Raw genomic sequence first — 20213 nt, forward strand, 5'->3', positions numbered from 1 at the left:
TAACCACACAAACCCTTACCCTAATCCAATTAAATATACACTCAGCACTATCTAATCTAATATATAACCCATCGCACAATCCTAAAACATACCTGATGTAGACGCTAAAGCGGATGAACTGGCATTCACTTGTCCAGTGGGAGAGTACTGGTCTCTATGGCAATTATTTTGGGCAGTTGGTTGGGCTTAGGAGACCAATAGACAGTCAAGTAACCCTTTCATGGCAGGGTCAGATTTGTGTGCACACAAAACATCCCGCCAGTGCCTCATAAATTTGCAGGGCACTTTGTGTGGTCCTTGGGGCACAGTTTATTGAGACACACATTTTCCCAATTTCTAACTTTCATTTGCAGCTCATGGCAATCAGTCATTTGACATCTTCAATGCTGGAAGACATCCCCCTGTCTGGCAATACAATGATAGGCATATACAAGGAACAGGTAGCTATATATAATGCTCTGTATGTATCAATGGCTGTGGGTTCTGCTGGCTGCATGGTGAAGAAACACAGGACCATCAGCCCAATAATTTATGCTTGTACTGGACAGAGCAAGTCAGGCTCCAGGAACAAAGTGAGCAAAAACAAGCAGAAATATGTGAGTTAAAATGAGGAATAATACAGAATGTGGGTAAGGATGGCTGCTGGTAATTAGGATTTCAGAAAGGTACACACACGTGTGTGAAATGCTGGCCCTGGTTCGGGTGAATGGCCCCTCCTATTGATAGAGAAGTAGTACTGTAGGCAGAAGTTCCAATCCTAAAGTATCTAAAAACTAAAATATTGAAAATAATAGAAAACTGGGAGTGGGCAGGCCCTTTATAATCATGTGATGTCCCTACTGCAAAAAAATACACATACCTTACTGATTGCAACTTTTTATTTTCATGCACTTGCTTTGGCATGGGTGCTGCCATCTTCCTCCGATCTTCTTCTGGGTGTTCGAACTTCAGCCAAGTTGACTGGCCAGGATGTATTCCCTTGGATGCATGCCGTTCATGTAGTCCTGGCAGCCCTGCAGAAATTTAGGAATACACAGAACATCCAAGGATCCTGCGCTGTGCATATGCATTTTAGTGTATTTAGAAAAGATTACTAACAGGCAGGTATTGTGTTTTTTTAAAGCACAGAAAGCTCCAATCCCCACTCCTAGCCATCAAATCTCTCCAGCAGTGACATCAGTAACAGCCCAGCAATCAGCGCACACTCGCTCAATAAAGAGACCGAAACTGATTTCAGTGTTTTATTCACTTCGGTGTCATGGACAGTGACAGCTTCTCTTTACTGGGCTGTTACATTTAAACTTTCTTTTTACAATAAAAAAATATTTACAAACATTTGTAAAAGCATCAAAATGGAAAAAAAAAAACGATACAAAACAGAAGTCAAAACACAACAAAAGCATATCCATCTGTTTTGAAGGAAGAAATTCGGAAAAAGCCAACGTAAAGAGGAAGATTTGCGGCCAATATGGCACTTGAAGGTTACACAGGAATCGCGAAAAGTAGTCGATTGATAGCATATTGTATGTTTTTCAGCCAGGCACAGAGCAATATTAGAAAAAATTCAATAGTTTAACCAAAAATTGGCAATCAGTTACTTTTTTCAGTTTGAGATAGAGTAGGAAAAGGATAGATCCTGACAGCTTTTTATTTCCCATCACTTCACGACTAATAGGGACATGAGAAGAGATTGAATCCTGGTTTTGTTTTATGTGATCGCTGTCGTAGAAGAAAATTCTTCCTTAGGGGACACAGACCTGACAAAAAGCCTGATAGATTCTAACTTTTCCCCACTGTATCCAAGCTACAAAGAAAACAAAATATTTTGGTATTCCACTTTTATTTAACACTCCACTGAGAGCTGATCAGGGTAGTAGGAAGAAACACGTTTATTTTTTGTATATAAAGAACACCACCACTGGGAACTGTTTGGACCCAGATTAAAGGACAGATGAAGCTAAACTCTGGACTAAAAAGTTTCATTTTTATTGCTCACTACACACAAAGGATATAAATCTGCTTTTATAAATATGCTTTTTTACAAACTCCAAAATTCTATTGTGAAAATAGCAGTCACATCATCACCAGGCTGCAAATAACCTATGCAGGACCCAACTGCTCCCGCCACTAGAGGCTGCCTACAGAGGGGAAGATACAAGACCAGCGCACACAAAGATCAGCAGTGACTGGTTTGTGTTACATGAGCTCTAATGCAAAGCGAATGTACAAGTTTTTTTTTTTAATGCTGGATAACTAACACAAAGATATTATTAATACATTTGCCTCTTGGGTTCGGAGCAAATGTCTGCATGCTGTTATATGGCTGTGATTTCAATCCTCTCATACATTTTGTAGGCAGTGCTAGCAGAAAGCCTTTGTTTGCTGGTAGTGTCATTTAGGGAAAGCCCTGGATTTGGGATTAGTAGAACGCACAACTTCTGTGTTCCTGTGTGAAAGTTTTCTAGATAGTTACAGACACCTAAAGGTATCCAAAAATCTGAATCGCTAGAAGGAAAAGCAAATACATTTTGCTGACCCTGCTCCCTACCCCACTGATCAGCACTTAGTGGAACTGCCTTTCTAAGGCAGTTGGCAGTTGCCAATGTAATAATTTGTGCTGTGCAATTTAAAACAATCTACATACTAAAAAACAAGCATGTCTGAATTTATTTAGGCTTTTAAACAGCTTGGAATAATATTTCCTCTGAAAGTTCAGGTTTCTACTGCAAAAGCTTCATGCTATCTCATCCAGCCTGCCCGGCCCATACCTGCAACCGGTGGCATTCCAGGGGGTGGAATAGGAGGAGGGCCAGGAGGCTGACCTCCTGGCGGCACAGTGGGAGGTGGATAGCTTGTTGGTGGCAAACCAATTCCTGGTGGCGGGTGAGTTGGAACAGTATGGGTTGGGGGAAGTCTAGGTGGGGGGAAGTTTGGGTTGTAGGCAGGAGGAGGTGGGTAGCCTGGAGCTGGAGGTGGAATATTAGGAGGTGGGAATGAAGAAGGTGGTGGAGGCGGGGGTACAGTTGGTGGAGGATTAGGTGGATAAACATGGGGGTGCTACGGTAAATGAGCTGGCGGAACGTAGGCGGGAGGCAGATTTCCATAGGTTGGTCCTTCTGTCTTCATCATAGACTGGAGGCTCTGGAACCCTTCTCCAGACATGTAGGAGCTGGTTGTAGACATGCCAGTGATATAACTAGCAGGTGGCGGAGGCGGTCGGTGTGGAATAGGTGGAGGTTGATGGACTGCAGTAGGATGAGCAGGCGGAGGAATTGAAAGCTTAGACAAGTCAGGAGTTTCTGAAACACTGACAGAATCGCTTTCTACTGCTCCAATACCAGGTGCCATAGGAGGTTTTCTCTCTAAATGCCACAAAGTAGAAAAAAAGAAATCACAATTTAGAAGACTGAACTGTCCCCAAACTACCTGACCACACAAATAAACCTGCAGTTTGCTTTCACTACTTTCTAAGACTGGAAATGCATGTTTAGTATTGATTCCTGTTTGTATGTAATTTAGAGGTGAAATACATAAATGTAATCAGCATATTCAATGCTAAATATCAGGGGAATTCAAAAATACCTTTGTAGTGAGGTATGCAAGGGTTAAATCTGTTTCTCCTAAGGTACCATAAACAAATTAGTTTTACTTCCTAATCTCTGGCAAACAGTACTGCATTGCAAGTGAGGTCACAGACTAACTTTTTGAGATCCAGACGGAAAAAAGTTATTTTTGAATGAGGCCCTAGACATTAAAATTCTGTCTGTATAAGGTGAAATGTCATGTCTGTGTTATAGCATGACCTTATCCGTAAACGCAGTGTGACTGGACTTTGGTATGCTGGCTCTATTGACTTCAGCTTGTTTTTACTGTGTCCCATTGGGAACCTTTGTGTCACTTCCTGTTACAAAGGCACATCAGGAAACTAAGGGAAATCTCTGTGCAAGACCTAAGGTCGGAGTTTAGCTTTAACTCTGCCTGTACTGAAGACCTGTACTTCCCTTTTATAACTGAAGGACTGCTTGAGACCTTTACTTTTCTTTTAGCTATAGGTTTGTTTTTTAAGCCAGTGTCCATAACAAATAGGCTGAAAGCATAACAATTTTCATAAATACGGTGTGTGTATAGGCTGTCTCACCTGAAGGAGCATGGACAGGTGGTAACGGTGGATGAGAAGTCTCAATCTTAGGTATCTTATTTAATGGCTCTGTAAAGACACAAAAGAATATCATGAAGTAACATCAGGATAGTGATACAGTAAGATACTAAGACAAACATAAAACAATTTCAGCTTGACACAGGTATGTACAATAATTTTTGTTTTCTACTATGTCAAAGCATCAATATGGCACAAGGACAATCTCTAGCTTACACACATCATATAGTGTAGATGAAAGGAAATATCCTTAAGCACTATCCTAATACTTTACATATATTGTAGAACAAACACTAGAGGAAGAGTTACATAAAAAATACATACCCTGTGTTTTTCCTTCTTCTTTGGGGGATGAGGGCTGAAAGAGCAACAAAACAAAATCACTAAAAATGGTTTTAATGTTTTCAACCACAACTGATCATTAGGTTTATTCAACAACATACATTCAAAGCAAAAGGCATGTCAAGTTTCTTCAGTGAGAAGCCACTGAGTGAAGTATCGGTCCCCCTGTAGAAGGTCAACACACCTCCTATTAAGTAAAAACTTGTAGCTGTTCAATCAACAAAGCTCATACACACCCTAATGACTGGAGAGGTTTAGGTCTGACTCAAAGAGGATGACATTTGTAGACATGGAGGCCAATAATAAAGCATACAAACAACAGGGTTACATGTTCACTTGTGCATGCCATTTCATACCCTTGAGGAAGGGGATCAGTCATGTCCCTGTAACGTTATGAATTTAAATGGAAATCCAATTACTTAATGCAAATTTATCCTCCCCTTTACTGCACTGGAAATAGTGATTGATATCCTTCGCATTCCCTACACATGACATACCAGGGGCCTCTTGGTCTGTTTCGGTGGGCTGGACTGCGGAGAAGGTTTCTTAGCTTGCTGTGCAGCTGGTTGCTGCTGCTGTTGGTCCTTTGTCTGAGCTCCTTGGGAGTCGGAGTTCTGCGATTGCAGCTGAGGCTGTACAGCAGCGATCTGTGCCTGTACCTGGGGGGATGGCTGCTGGGAGCCATGGTGTGGCATTTGCTGCTTTCCTTGAGAGTACAAGTCCAGAATCTGGTGACAGATATCTGCAAAAACACAGTAAATTGTACCAACTTTACTCATTTTGCATGTCATTTCTGAAAAAAACAAACAGTTTTGGGGGTAAATAGGTTTTAGATGCAAACGCAATTGTTACACAAGCCACTTTGTAATTAACATGCAATGAAATAACCTACTAATCTGCTGTAAGCAACCTCTCTATAGGTTTTTATCAGTTTAAATTGTGCAAATTTGCTTTAAAGTTGTAGTGGACCATTTTGGTTAAAAATAAAAAAAAATAACTATTGGCTATCTGATAGCATCTTGCTATCACTTTCACACTACTAATCCTAAAATGTATAATCTTTTACCTTACACAAGTGAAGTGATACCAAGTGCTCAAAATACCTTCAAGAACATCGACAGGCACATCCTGGACAAACTGCTCCCACCACCTTCTATACATTGGCTTTGACGTCCACTCCTGTATCTCAAATTTGCACAGTCGTCCAGCAAGATACATGACTGCTACTGCAATGATCTCCGGCTCCCACTGTAAGGACAGTGTAGTGCACAAGCTAAAAAAAAAAAAAAAAAATGTAGGAAGTAAATTATGATTGTAATAGAATGTCTAAGATCATGGTGGTAAGTCTTGAAAAATCAAGGAACTCAAACCTCCCAATCACCTTCTACGTTATTTCCTGACTTCAAGACAAAAATAAGAACCCCTCCTAACATGAGCCCTACCTGTCATTAACAAACGTCCATGCCATCTGCACCAACTTCTGGATTTTGTTCTTGTCTCCTAAAAAGATAATAATAAAAAAAAATACATCAGCTTCAGCTTGTATTACATATTTTTAAAAATAGAATGCAGAAACTTGGGTCATGTATGTACCTTTACCTTTCAGCTGCTTGGCATACTTCAACAGAAACTGATAGGGATGTTCCACTTGTAAGTCAAACTTGATGGTCTGCAGAAGAATCCTTTCCAGAACCATGACTTCTTCCTAGAGCAAAAAAAAAAAAAAACAAAAAAACAAACACAACACAATATAAATATGACAGATCACGGAATAATAAAGAAAACTACTAAAAGGTTGAACAGTTAGTAAAAGTACGGATGCAAGGGTCAGAGGAACCAAGCTAAAGTGGCACACAAGCATTCTGAGTATTTTGAAGTGCTTATTGTGGTATGCACAGAACATTCTAAACAGAATGTGGTATGCACAGAACAGTCTTCTCTATTCCTTGGAACAGGTATAAACATTTTATTTTTTGGGAAGGTTCCAATATTCTCTTCTTCTCAATGTGTGTTTATAAGTAAAGGAATATCTAAAGTTAAAGTGTCTGCAAGCCTAAAATGTTTTTTTTTCATTAAAGTTCCTCAAGAAAAAATTCTGTTTCCGTTTTCCTTTTGCTAGCAATCCTGCTAGTAGCTTAGACTTCATCTTGCTGGTGAGAATACCCTGTAGGCTGACCTTCTCTCTGCATACTGCAACTATCTCCGCCAAAACAGACATGCCAACACACAACGTTCAGTTCATTTTCAACATACCCACAAAACAAAGTTTTTTTTTTTTTTAATATGATCTAATTTGACATTGATAGAAATGTTGCACTCTCAACATAACCTATGAGCTGTGGCTTAAAGCCACCAAGTCGGACAACGCAGGAGAATAACTCGCATGACCAAAGAAAACCACTAAATACAACTTTAAAAAGCAAATTTGGGTATGGGTTACCTAATGTTTGTCTTCACAACCTATATGGCAAGAGGGATCTTGAGACACAGACACTTAAAAGCCCAACTCCTGGTGTTACAGACAATTCCATCTATTCCTACAACCTCTGTCGTTCGTAGTAAGTAGAGTGGTTATTCCTATACAACTCTGGGGCATAACCCCTAATTTATAAAACAGGATAAGTAAGGAAGATAAAAGAGGAAAGAAAACAGCAGGGGATTTACATTTGGCTAAATACTTTATACGTGAATATTCAAAATATGAAAAGTCTTAAACAAAAGAATGATAAAGATAACAAATGGTGGCCCACGGAAAAATATTTAGATAATTTTTTGACCACTAAAGAATATAGGGTTCTTAGGACTTAATACTAGGCACAGAGCAACTACCTAAATGTAGCATAGGAGTATTGTCCCGACACATTTCACCAGTTTAGGCTTCCTCAGGGGATTTAGGGAGAACCAGTAAATGCACTGATAAAGGCAAAGGTATGCAGAAACAATAATTACAAATCAAATGAATTTAAATAGAGAGATGAGACATCCTAGTTTTCCAAAGTAATGTAGTAAAACTAGTAATACTATACAGATAAATAAAAGTGATAACATGGAAATTTGCATAAACATAGCATTGTTATGTAGTAAAGGTAAAGAACAATTCATGGGAAAGTATTTAGCTATGACATATATACAATATCTTGAGTAAAATGGTTCCAACAAGGACATGTGTATAAGAAGTGTGGAATGTGTCCACCTGTCCTTCTGTACCTCTGTCATTCACTGAGCACAGATAATGGGTGAAGAAACAACAGCAAACCAGTTTTTACATCCCAATGTAAGAGTATGCCTGGACACTGCACTAAGTTGGTAACAGTGGAAAAAGTATGCTATAGCAAGAGAAGCAAATAAAACCATTATCTGTATAAAAATGGGACTTTAAAACGCTCATGGGTTCAGAAAGGTCATGCATGCCAGGTAACTCTACCTACAAGCTTCTTACCTTTGGATCATCCCCAAACTGTCCAAACTGAACATCGTTTAACAAGCTGCGAGCCGTCTTTATAATATCTTTACATTTCTTAGGAGTTTCCTCAACCTTACCCGCCAGGAACAGGCAGCAGGCTCCAGTTACCTAGAAGACAAATTACAAAATTAGGACACAAGACTGAAAGAAATGTAATAGTAAAACATTACGTCACACAGGCTGATGGCATACTCACATATCTTGCAAATTGTTTAAAAGAATGGAACATATAGAAGCGATGAAAATATATAATTCCAGTAGCTAGCGTGTCATAATGTCTGGAGATCATGATGAAGGAAAACATACCATAATAAAAACATGTCATAATAAAAATATTACTTACCTCCCTATGTTCAAATGTATTAAATATTTAAACAATTAAAGTGCTCAAATTTTCAAGATTTTCTAAATCAATCAGTCAATATATCAATATTTTCTAAAGTCTGAGGCCAGATTGCAGTGGTATACCACAATATAACATTTTTCAGAAATCATACCGTGCACGTTTATTTTATTAGTTCAACCTTTGGTAAAGCAAACAGAGGTCAGCTTTGCCATTGACTGATGATTGTCAGGGACTTTGCATGATGACCAAAAGGGGGATCCCTTGAAATACCATTCAGGTCTTAGCCAACCTCTGCTATAATTATTATATCCACAGATCACATTACATGTGTGGGGAGAACAGTAGGAAGAATTCCTCTTACATTGCTGGCCCTTTGGACGAATGTCACCCTTACAGATAGCCAAACAATCAATGGTGTCACATAAACTGACCTGAGAGACACAAACTGCTTATTGCTCAAGGAACCCCCCAGCAACCTCTAAAGGAACCCTGGTCTATCTTAACGACCTGCAGGCAATGATTGTGCTGGTACCAGCTTTGGTCTGGATCTAAATACTGATAATAAATGTTCCCGGTATGATTACCATCCATTATAACGAACAATTAACCTCACCTGCGTGTTCAGTCCTTCTCAATTGCCTGTCAGACTCTGCAACTGGTGCCAATCACACACAAACATGCAGGTGGGAGAAAATTAACACTCCACATTCACTGTATAATATTTTCTGAGACAGTTGTCGTACCATCAAAAAATAATATACAACTACAAAGAATGACTTTGAGGCTATGTCAGCAAAATCAAATCAAGTTTCAGAAGTTATAACTAAAGACACAAATCAAAGAGGGATACACATATAATACACAATCATTTAGAAATAATCTTACGGATATCTAGCCAAGTAATACAAGACATTGTACATTCACCAAAAATCAAGAATAATCCACATAACAAATACCATATGGAATAATTAATTTATCACATAAACACATAATTCTCTCACATGCAGACTCTTTTTTATGCTTTTTTGATTGGAGCTTAAAAGCCTAATAAGTGCTTATTTAAAATGGAACTATACTTAAACATACCTAAACTCCTAATTCTAACTTTACATAGAAGGATTGACAACCCTTTTTATTTTATTTAAAAAAAAAAAAAAAATAAATTTTTAAATAGCAACACCCTTTTCTTTTTAAAAAGAAAAAAAAGGGTGCAGCATGGCCCCTTTAATTTTTTATTGCCTCGGTGATCAGGAATGAATGGGAGCGCAAAGCCTCCTGGGATACTTCCCCCTGTGCAGTGTGAGATCGGGCGCCGAATGAAGAAGAATGCTGAAGAAGTGAGAAGAACATGTTGGTGCCTGGCACTACCTCTGTGCCGGGCCGAAGATACCGGGAGATTGATAAACCTCCTGATGGATTAAAAAATCTGCAGGATTGAAGGTATGTGTGTTTTTTTTTTTGCGGTTTACGTCTGCTTTAAATAACAAAATGAACTTCTAACATGAAGGTTCTATATTACAGAAAAGACAGGCTAAGTCCCTCCTGTAATAAAACAAACCTTCATGCCTGTTTGCAATCTTCTTTATAATGTACACTGAGCTGCGCATGTGCAGCCCAATGTACGATCCTGGCATAGCTAGCTGCTGGGAATGAATGAGCTCCTGTGCCCATGCGAGGGGAGTGATGTCATTCTGGCCTGGCCAAACCCAGTTGAAGATCCCTTCTGCAATAGAGAACTGGATATACAAAGCTGTATTCAAAATTACATTCTGGTATCCGCCCCAATATAGAGTCTAGAATCAACAATAAAAGCAGCATAGCAGAGCAGTCCTGACAGAGGTAAATAAACTCACTAGAAGAGGTCATTGCAATTTCTACAAAAATAAAGTAAAACCTAAATCCCTCTTTTTACACGGGTGATTCGGTAAGGTGTTTATTGGAGAGAAGGACAAGCAATGTCTCATTTGCAATAACTGCTCTTGCCACCCAGCTGTCAAATATTACTGAGCTGCACATGCGTAGCTTAACGTTGGTTGCCAGGGAAACCCAAAAATCCTGGCTTCCTTTTGTGCATGCTAGGAAAAAATGAACTCTTGAACAGCTACATCACGCATGGCCAATGAAGGTGGCCAAATTTTGTCTTCAGAAAGTAAAGCAGAAGAAAGATGGTGGTTCCCTGTGATGGAACAGGGATAGGCAGGTAATGGTGGGTTTAGTTCTTCTTTAATTGTGAGCTGTGGAGGGAGTTGCTTAGTCCTTGGTAGATAGAAATAATAACACCAAAAAAAAAAAATGATGCAGTGTTCTTCCCAGATTTTTTCAGCTGGGTGGGAAGAAGCTGTAGGCAGGTGGTGGCCCCAGCATCGTGAGCCAACTTCAGTATCCACCAAAAAACAAAAAGCACTGAAAAGTGGCAGATGCTGCGCCCAGCTAAGAGCTGGGAAGAACAATGATAAGCATACAGTGATCTTCCGGACCCCTTTCAGGGTGCACCACTTTATATTGACCACCCGGCTGTTTTTGGGAGTCTACTAAAAAGTTGGGTCACAATACAGCGGCTCCTATCTGGTATCATACCTATAGCAGATTTTAAAAGAATCTACAACCTTTTTTTGAAATTCTGGGAAGGAAATGGACACAAACCCTGATGGCATCATTCTCTTGGCATAAGGAACACAAAGCTAAAGCTCGTCTCTGCAGCAAGAGCCATCCACCACCCCTACTGAATGAGAAGATGAAGAACCCAGGAATAACATAAAGTCAGTAAAAACACAGATTCATAAATAAGGTGTAAATGTTTGGTATTTAGGAAACTGGAGGGCAAGGGAGTGGAATTATGCTTTAAACTAGCGGCCAGCAACCAGTGGTGTGTGGACTGGTAGTCCACAGAAAAATTAAGAGATTATGTGAAATTTTAATGTTTTTGATATTATTAAAACAAAAATAATATTCTGATAAATTCTTATATTCTGAATGACAATTTTAACCTTTATATTGCACTAAATTCACGAAGTGAAACAGAGTCAAAAAAACAAGGGAGGTGCAGCGTGATGTCAGTGTAGTATTAAGTTGTATGAGGCAACCGCTGCCCCACCGTACGCTTCAGTATTGTTTCCACCATTACAACAGTCACCCCGCTCCACCAATACCGATTCTCATGCGATTGTTTAATTTTTTTTTGTTTATTTCTCAGATGCCCTTTTAGGTAATTATGACCTTAACTGTGTATTTTCTATACCTGTTATATTTAATGGCATCAAATAGTTTGACCTGATAACTATCATTTCTTGTTTGGTCTTAGATTCACATGAAATAAAACCATAATGAGTGAGAAAAAGCAAACAAATATTTTGCATTTCTTTAGTAATACCAAAGATAATGCAACTAATGATAAAACTGACGATAGTAATACTTAACTGTGAGGTGAACAATAAATCAGAGCCTCCACGGTCCTCGTCAGGCATCAATAATTTACAAATGGATTTATCTTTTTAAAAATATTCATAATAATGGTCTGCGGGATTTAAGATTAGGAAATTAGTGGTCCATGAGGTCCGAAAGGGTGGCAACTTCTGGTTTAAACAATTACAGGGAGCATGCAAAGACAAAATACGTCAGCTTCAACTGCTGACCTGTCTTCATCACCTTGATTCACAACATCTCTGGCCAGAAACAAGCAAGTGTCCAGAGAACTTAGATGCTCAGCCCTGCATGCTAGTACTAAGGCAGTGCCTCCAACAGAACTGTGTGTGTGTATATGTATATATATATATATATATATATATATATATATATATATATATATATATATATATACACACACATACACACACATATACATCCTCACCCATATCTGCATATACAATACATAAATGCTACCTCCATATTCCACTTCAAGTGATAATAAAAGGATACAGTCCGAGCCGAGTTCCAACATCGAAGATGAACCGAGCACCTTCTCTTCTGTATCTGGCTTCAGTGGCTGGGTCCAGGCCTTCCTGCTGGGAGGGGGTGTGAGCCAAATCCTTCTTATCCCAGTACCAGCAAGGCTTGGCATGGTCCAGATTAAGAGATGCCATTGAAGGGCTTGAATTCTCTTTATTTTCCTTCATGGCGGCTACTTCCACTCATGAAAATTATCTGAAAGAGAAACAAAAATAGAATGAGACATTACAATAAGCTTTGCCTACATTGTCTTTGGGTTTCCTAGGGGCTTCTCTGATGGGGTGAGTTGTCTTTGCTGCTGGGGAAGTTTCAATAGGTTTCCCCATTAAACAAAAAACCCCAAATTTGTTGTCACCTGGTGGGGTCCTTGTTCCGGCCTCCCCACCCGGTGGGGTCCTTGTTGGGGTGTACCCATAATTGCCTGGGAGATGTCTACTTTCCTATTGGCTGTCCAGCAGTGTCATGACATCACCACAAGGAGGACTAGTAGTCAAAGTTTGAACCCATGAACTACTGGGGACCCCGTACCCCCCCCCATCTAGTGGGAGTCACATGACAACTGGTCACGTGACCCTTCGTCTCCACAGGAACTAAAAGGCCCAGCACACCCTGAAGTCGCTGTTGTAGTTACAGGAAAGTTAGAAGACTTTACGGCCACCTGTCTGCCCCCAGAGCTCTGAATGTGTGTTTTGGTACTTACTCGGCTCGTCCCCGGCCTGCTACAAGCTTCCGCCGGCAAAAGTACACTAGGAGCGCAACACTCTCCCTGCAGCCATCTTGGAAACCAGCGTGCGAGGTGACGTCGCGACGCAAAGCCACGCCCATTTCGTCCTCTCTTAAAAGGACACAGTTGCAGCTCGTCCAATAGCCGCCCGAGACTTCAAGTCAAGGGGCGTGGACAACGTTGCCTCGCTGCATCCTAACTTGGCGGCCCGGGGACGAAGGAGGCGGGGTATACTTAAGAGTGACAAGATGATAGTCCAATGATTGGGAGAATGTGTTAAAGTTTGTCCAATAGCGTAAGGGTGAGCTTGAGAAACGCTGGGCGCTGGCGGTAGCAGGTTAGGGTGTACGGGGTTCCTCTCTCCATCCTGCCAAGCACTGTCGGCTGGTTTCTCCCCCGCCGCTGACGGGCAGAGGAGCCTCTGGAAGGATTGGAGAGCCGTAGGGGGAAACGGGAGGTAAGTGCCAAGTCTTCCTCCCGGTGCCCTGTATTGTCGTTACTGCTAGGTGACACCCAGGACCTAGCACTCTGTACAGGCTGCAAATGACAGGGCTGTCCCCATCTTGCGGTGCACAAACTGCCCTCCGGAGGGGCAGCCTGGGGTAGATAGGGCATGGCCGTCAGCTGACATTTGCATCAGGCTGGCTGTCAGAATGATTCATAAAATCTTTACTGACTGCATACTCATGCACGTCCAGAGGGGGCGCTATATCACACATACCCATCTGACCTGGGGTGTGAATGGAGCCCAGTGTGTGCATAGGAGTGCTGGACAACCAAAGAAGTACAGGGGCCCCATAAATGTACCCAAGGGCCACTAATCATTGTCAGTATGTGCAATGCTACAGAAGACATCAAAGACTGCAGGCATGCAGGAGACAGTCAGAGATGTCAGAGACAGCCGGCGTGCCAAAGGAGACAACCTGGAGCTGCATGCATGCTATAGGACTGAGAAAAAGAGACAGCCGCTCTGTGAGCGTGTTTAAAGGAAGCGAGACTGCAGCCATGCCAGAGGAGACAGTCTGGGACTGCTTAAGATTTGGTCATAGACTGCATGAATGGCAATGAGCTGAGACTCCCCCATTCATTCTCTATGGCCAGCTCTGGTTATTAGATGTATAGAAGCAGTAACCAGCGGTGTCCTATAAAAGGATACAGCGAATGCAGCATTCCTCCCTAAAACACTGATCGTATAAGAAACCCAACAAAGGTAAAAAAGGACTGAAATCCCCGTACACATTCTTTTATGCTCAATCAGCCTGAGGGAGCCCCGTATGCAAATATTGACTCTTTGAAGTCAGAGCCTGGACACGCCCCTTTTATTCTGAATTTCCTTATTGGGGTAAAGAATCCCAGCTTACTGTAATACAGCTATCAGAGGTGACAACTCCAAATTGCTAAAGTGTACAGATTATTATTACAACACCGTATTCATATAGCGCAGACATATTCCATAGCGCTGTACATAGTCATGTCACTAGCTGTCCCTCAAAGGAGCTTACAATCTAATGTCCCTACCATAGTCACATGTCATTATTGCAGTCTAAAGTCAATTTGGAGGGGAAGCTAATTAACTTGCTACATGTTATGTTCATTGGCTTCCCCCCAAAATTGAATACTGTGTAATAATAATAATGCCCCTGTAGTATGCACTGTTTTTCCATTGTCTTTCTATGACACCCCAACAGTTCAGCGTTCTTGTATTGTGACCCAGATTCATAGTGTCCCATGTTTTGTAAAGAGTGCAATCACTTAGTGTAATAATTTCACCAAAGTAGTGATGACAGGTAGGTGGCTACTGAAAAGTGCCGGGTGATGCACCCAGCTAAAAGGGTCTGGAGAGAACAGTGAGCTTGCTCAGAGACAAAGTCCTGGACATTACTTTAAAATATCAGCTTTGCCAGTGTTCTCCCCAGCCCCTTTTAGCTGGGCACACCACCCCGCTGTTTTTGGGTGGTTACTATAGAGTTGGGTCACATTACAGGTGCTGCCACCCGTCTACAATTTCTTCCCACCCAGCTTAAAAGAAATTCATAGTTGAGCACTCTATGCACTTGTGGTTCCCCTGGAAGAACATCAGGTTGCTGATGGGTGTCCAGTGACAGGCTGATGGATCATAAGTGTAAGTGATCCGATCACTATAAAGATGGAAGGTGCCAATGCTAACTCATTGTAAAGAATGGTAATTGCCTGGTTTGAGTAGTCAGTCACACACAGGAAACAAGCATGCAGATAAACTTGTTGCAAGTAGCTGAACATCTGAGCTGCATCCTCATTCTGGGTCAATGCTTTAGAAGGTTTTAATTCTCCTGGGTGGAATGGTTTAAAGAGACAAAAAAAAAAGCGTGACTGACTGATGTTTACCTTACCTTATCTTTGATCCCCATGCTGCTCCTTTCTCTTCCTTAGCTGGCACCAAATACCCGGTGCTACTGGTAGGCACATCATGTGACCTCTATCCATGTGACCATGCTTAGGCATATAATAGTTAATTGGTAGGCTCGAGGGCTGTCACATGATGGAGAGAGTGGCTCCATCCCTCCCTCTAGGCACCTCTGGTGCTGGTTGTGATAGTGGAAGCGGCAGGAAAGTATCAGTTGGATTAACTCTTTTCAAATGCACTGACTGTAATAAAAACCTGGCAGAGTTTTCCATTCTTACCGCTGTATTGAAACCACTTTTGTGCTGCGTGGTAGTCACTTTACCGCATGGCAGGAACAGGTTCTTTTAAAGCTGAACTTCAGGCAAGTATAAAATGCAAAAATGAAAGCATCACTTTATTCATTATTACAACATTACATCCATTATTCAAATGTTAATGAATATAAATTGGTACTGGCCTACTGTAGTCTTTGTACAGCAGAGCTCTGCCTGGTAGGGAAAGCAGCACAGGTAGTCCAGTATTCTCCCCGGGCCCTTTTAGAAGGGCGCACCACCCATCACATTACAGCAACTGGATCACAATACTTCTTCTTCCCACCCAGCTTAAAAAAAATTCTGGGTTGGGCAGAGTTAGTCATTTAGATGTGCTAACACAGAACATGCTGATGGATCCTAAGAGAGGAGAATATGCATCATTGGTGTGCTGCTTTTCCTTTCGCTGTCCAATCACAGGCTATGGGGGAGAGCCTATAAGTGAAAGTTAACTGCAGCAGAAGGAAATAATGTCTCTTGCCGGCCCAGACAGCGCTGTGTAAATCTCAGGGTTGCTTGGATAGAAATCCTAATCATTTGTCAAGTGATAAAACAGATCCCTGTGTGGCCAGAGTTCAGCTTTAAATGCTCCAAGTTGCTATTTAATGTACAGCGCTACATAATATGTTGGCGCTATATAAATACTGTTTAAAAATAATAAGTTGCTCTGGTAAGTGCTTTACATGCAGCTAAAATACCATGGTGGTATCCAACACTGCATCGTGGGTGGAAAGTCGGGCGTGATTCTTATGCCTGGAAGTATTAGGTGCTGAGCAATAAAAACCAACAGGGGTTACAGTTCTTCCCAATCCAATGACTTTATCTGCATGAAAAAAAAGTTTTAGTGCCGGTTCGGCTTCAGTAAACTCTGAGCAGATATTTTTAGCCATTAATTATATCCTAGAAGTGAAATGGGCAGGTTGTGTTTTACTGTTTACATAGCGATGGGATTTTTGTCTATAAGTGTATTGTATAGTATAAGTAGCATTGTGTCTGCTGGACATTTCCTGTTCTTGTTAGGTGGGGTTAGTTGTGATCAGAAGTTAGGCCTCTGCTCAGTACTTTATTAAAGCCATACTCCAGATAATATTTAAAGTTTCCAAACATCTCATCATTGTTCTGTAAGCAATGTCAGCGGTGAAACCCATAAATGAAAAGAAGCCCTGTGCGGGTATAAACTTTGCTCGCCTTGTGGAGTAATAACATCATTCTGTCATTTTGATAATATTTGTGTTGTCTTTTTACTGTTGTTGCCCAAATATTATTGGAAAAACATTGTTTATTTATATTATGATGGCCCTGTATTATTAAAGCTCTCTAAGACTGGAGAAGACAGGCTATCATGGGAGAACCTGAAATGGATCTGGTCTGGGGTTCAAACCTTTGCAAACTAATACCAAATCTAGTCCAGGTTTGCTTCATCCTCCAAGTTCTCCCGTGGCAGCCTTCTCCACTCTTGGAGTGCTTTTATAAATCCGAACCAAAGTCTATTTTTCAGCACTGAATTGACTTGATATCACTCCTCGCCTCTTCCTTTGGTAGACAATCCTGATTGCTTTACAAAATTTGTTGCAGGTAAAATTCATATATAGCACTGCACCTTTCTAACTATGAGATGATTGCATGGCTGCCTGATGATGCACCGCTGACAAGGACATATCAGGAGACTCGGGAAAGTCTGCTGACCTTGGCCACCAATTTTTAGCAGGGGGTGGCTGTGCAAACCAAGGACAGTCAGGACAGCTGGCTCCCAAATCCAACATTTTGGCACGTAAGCAAAGAAATACTGTAAAGATATAAAGATATAAAGAAAAATTCGCAATCGGGCCGGGGTTTTTTTTTTTTGTAGAAAGGGAGAGGTGATGTCCCCTCTGCAATAAGTATTCTTACCTGCCTGATCGCATCCCATAAGTTGAAATTGTCGGTGCACGGCACATCCTGACTTCGCTTGCAGGTGCTGGGACTAAGTGATCTCCCATGTGCCTGCACAGGAGTTACCTCATCCCAACCAATTGTGATGGCCCATTGTTGGAATGAGGATGAGAAGAAGGAAGGAGATGGTACCCATGATGAAACGGATGAGTACCCACTGGGTTTAGCTTAACTTTAAGGTGCAAGGAAGACCATTTTGGACCTCGGGGACTGGTATGTATTTTTTTTTCTACAGGAGCAGTTTAATTGAGTTTAAAGTGGAACTAAACCTCGGTGATGCTGGTCCTTCCCACGATCTGGCCCCTTGATGCTTCTCTTCGCTCGGCACTGGCCGCCAGCCATCTTCATTCTCCTCTTCCCTCTTCTTCCTCGGTGTCCCCCCCGATCTCGCACGGTGTGAAATCGGGTGATGTAGCCTGCTGTAAAGGGGGGAAAAAAAAAGAAGATCTCAATGCGGTTGTGTGAGATCGGCATCTCTTTCCCTTAATAGAAAAAAGAACACAGAGCCTCCTAGGAGGCTCTGCAATCAAGACTGAAAGTAGAGGTGCTGCAGCCTTTTCTTTTTTTTTTAAATAAAAATGATTATCATTTTCCCTTTACAGGTACAGGTTGTCTACCCTGTAAAGAGAAAATGTTGAGTTTAGGCACGCTTTAGTTTTTTGGATAGACTGATGAAAGGTTCTCTTAAAAGCTCAGTTCCCTTTAGATAAAAGGAAAAAAATGTTACAGCTCTAAAAAAAAAGAGATGCAACTCTATTTTTAAAAAATCAATAAAGATCACCACTATCTTTTAATGAGAACCTCACTATTGGACCTGTGAAGATGTGACATGTAGCATCTTAGCTTTGGGCGTAGTACATAGGCGTCAGGAAGCTGTGACCACACCGCAACCTGGTTGTTTCAGTCTTAATCATGGTATGCTGGGAACAGATTGTATGATCTTTACAGAATATTCCCAGAAGTTATATTTTTGGCTGTTTTTATATAGCATGTGATGTGTTTTTCCCAGATTTTATTTAAGCTGGGTGAGAAGATGCTTTAAGTGGGTGGCAGCCCCTGTATTGTGACCCAACTCTTCAGTAACCATCCAAAAAGTTCTGGGTGGTGCACCCAGCTAAAAGAGGCTGAGGAGAACGCTGATGTCACATAACTAACCAAACATCATGTATATGTCTCTTCCTCACTAATATATCAGTGTGTTCTAACCCGTATTGTAATTCTTTCCAGTTGTCATGGACCTTAGCCTGAATCCCTTGAATCTTTGTAGATCTCATCTGTACTTTGCAATCCATCTTTTATTTATTCCATAGCTTTTCTATAATATGTTCAATCAAAAGTGTGTACTAGTTTGATACATGTTTTTAAATATTATGTTGTATCCTTTCATTTTCCTGTTATTAATATTAACAATAATAATAGACAGTATTTATATAGTGCCAACATATTACGCAGCGTTGTACAATAAATAGGGGATCCACAGAGAAAGAGAAGAACGAGCCTCTTATATAGAGGGACACAAACTATTTGTAAAGATTCAGATCTGCCTTTAGATCGGAGGATCCTGCGTGGCTTCTGATGGCTGGCAGCTTGTTCAGTCACAGAATTGGCAGCTGGCAGCAGTGAGTGGTATTGATGTGGCTCACTGGCATCCCCTTTGATTCTCTATTGAGCTGCTGCAGGAAAAAGCTACATGTGCCATGCCCCTGAGGCAGCACGAGGAAGCAATAACCTCACTGCCAGCCTGAATAAAGACAAAACATTAAAACTCTGCCATCCCACAGATTTATTGCTGCGATGAAGGGGCGGAACTGACCAGTTCACATTGCAGATGGCGCCGGACGCTGTGGTTACTCGGTCAGTCTCGCTTTTTCTACTTTTGTAAAAAATTTAGGATATGTTCACACTGGCCATGAAGTGGTGGTGTGTTTACCATATTGGGGTTGTTGAGACCTCCATTAACCTCCCTGGAAGTATTCCCGAGTGTGGCTCTGGGTTAATTTTTAGTACCAGAAGCAGTAACCCTGAGTCACACTGGGATGGGATTGTAAAGGACTTACCTTACGGGAACTACATTTAAAATAAAACTTACCTTTACTTCTGCAGATCCCTCAGTCCCACTGGAGCTCTCCTCAGTTCAGTCCCGCGCTGTCCTGTCCATATTCCCGCGCTGTCCATATTCTTGTTTCTTCTGCCTATGGCACCCGAACTCACACTGGGTGAGGGTAAGATTGGGTGACATATGCTGCTGTATTTGTTAAAAAAAAAGCCCTTTTTTGGCTTATCCACTCTTTTATATAAAGTAAGAATTGTAGTGAGAGGTCCACTTTAACTGCTTCTTGCAGACGTTTTTGCGTAAACAAAATATGGAGGATTCTCTATCTCTCTAGAGCAGGGGTTCTTAACTTTTTTATGACTCCAGACCCCCAATGAATTGTCCAATATGGTCCCATACCTCCTTTATTTGACTGTCAAAATAATCCTCACCATTCCTTATATTAGTTGCCAATATGACTTCCAAATTTGTCAACAGCTTGTATTTACTGTAATTTAGATATGGATAGCTAGGAAGAGATCATGAAATTAAATCATAATAATTGATACCTTATCATAT

General features: G+C 41.1%; 2 protein-coding genes across 2 annotated transcripts in view; one reads left to right on the forward strand and one right to left on the reverse strand.

Moving 5' to 3' along the window:
• Window positions 1–1227: 1227 nt before the first annotated feature.
• On the reverse strand, window positions 1228–13055 carry CCNK (cyclin K). Its single transcript, XM_072427827.1, has 11 exons — window positions 12953–13055; window positions 12223–12447; window positions 8158–8239; window positions 7938–8069; window positions 6092–6203; window positions 5941–5998; window positions 5602–5771; window positions 4996–5240; window positions 4481–4514; window positions 4139–4207; window positions 1228–3362 (listed from the first exon to the last, which is right to left on the reverse strand). Exons 2-11 carry the CDS (start codon window positions 12417–12419, stop codon window positions 3058–3060), a joined length of 1404 nt encoding a protein of 467 aa, XP_072283928.1. The 5' UTR covers window positions 12420–12447; window positions 12953–13055; the 3' UTR covers window positions 1228–3057.
• A 243-nt stretch (window positions 13056–13298) lies between these two features.
• The window catches only part of SETD3 (SET domain containing 3, actin N3(tau)-histidine methyltransferase), a 47625-nt gene continuing 40710 nt past the window's right edge, over window positions 13299–20213 (forward strand). The window contains exon 1 of the mRNA XM_072427559.1: window positions 13299–13433. The gene's annotated coding sequence lies outside the window, so the exon portion shown is untranslated. The remainder of the gene's footprint in view (window positions 13434–20213) is intronic.

Source organism: Pyxicephalus adspersus, chromosome 12 (genome assembly GCF_032062135.1).
Source record: "Pyxicephalus adspersus chromosome 12, UCB_Pads_2.0, whole genome shotgun sequence".
NCBI lineage: Eukaryota > Metazoa > Chordata > Amphibia > Anura > Pyxicephalidae > Pyxicephalus > Pyxicephalus adspersus.

Excerpts from the sequence above, each read along its gene's own strand:
- CCNK (XM_072427827.1), bottom strand. The coding sequence starts at position 12,419 with ATGAAGGAAAATAAAGAGAATTCAAGCCCTTCAATGGCATCTCTTAAT. Across the intron at positions 6,204-7,937 it reads AGTTTGGGGATGATCCAAAG|GAAGAAGTCATGGTTCTGGA; the intron begins GTAAGAAGCTTG and ends TTTTTGCTCTAG. Across the intron at positions 5,772-5,940 it reads TGGACGTTTGTTAATGACAG|CTTGTGCACTACACTGTCCT; the intron begins GTAGGGCTCATG and ends TTTTTTTTTTAG.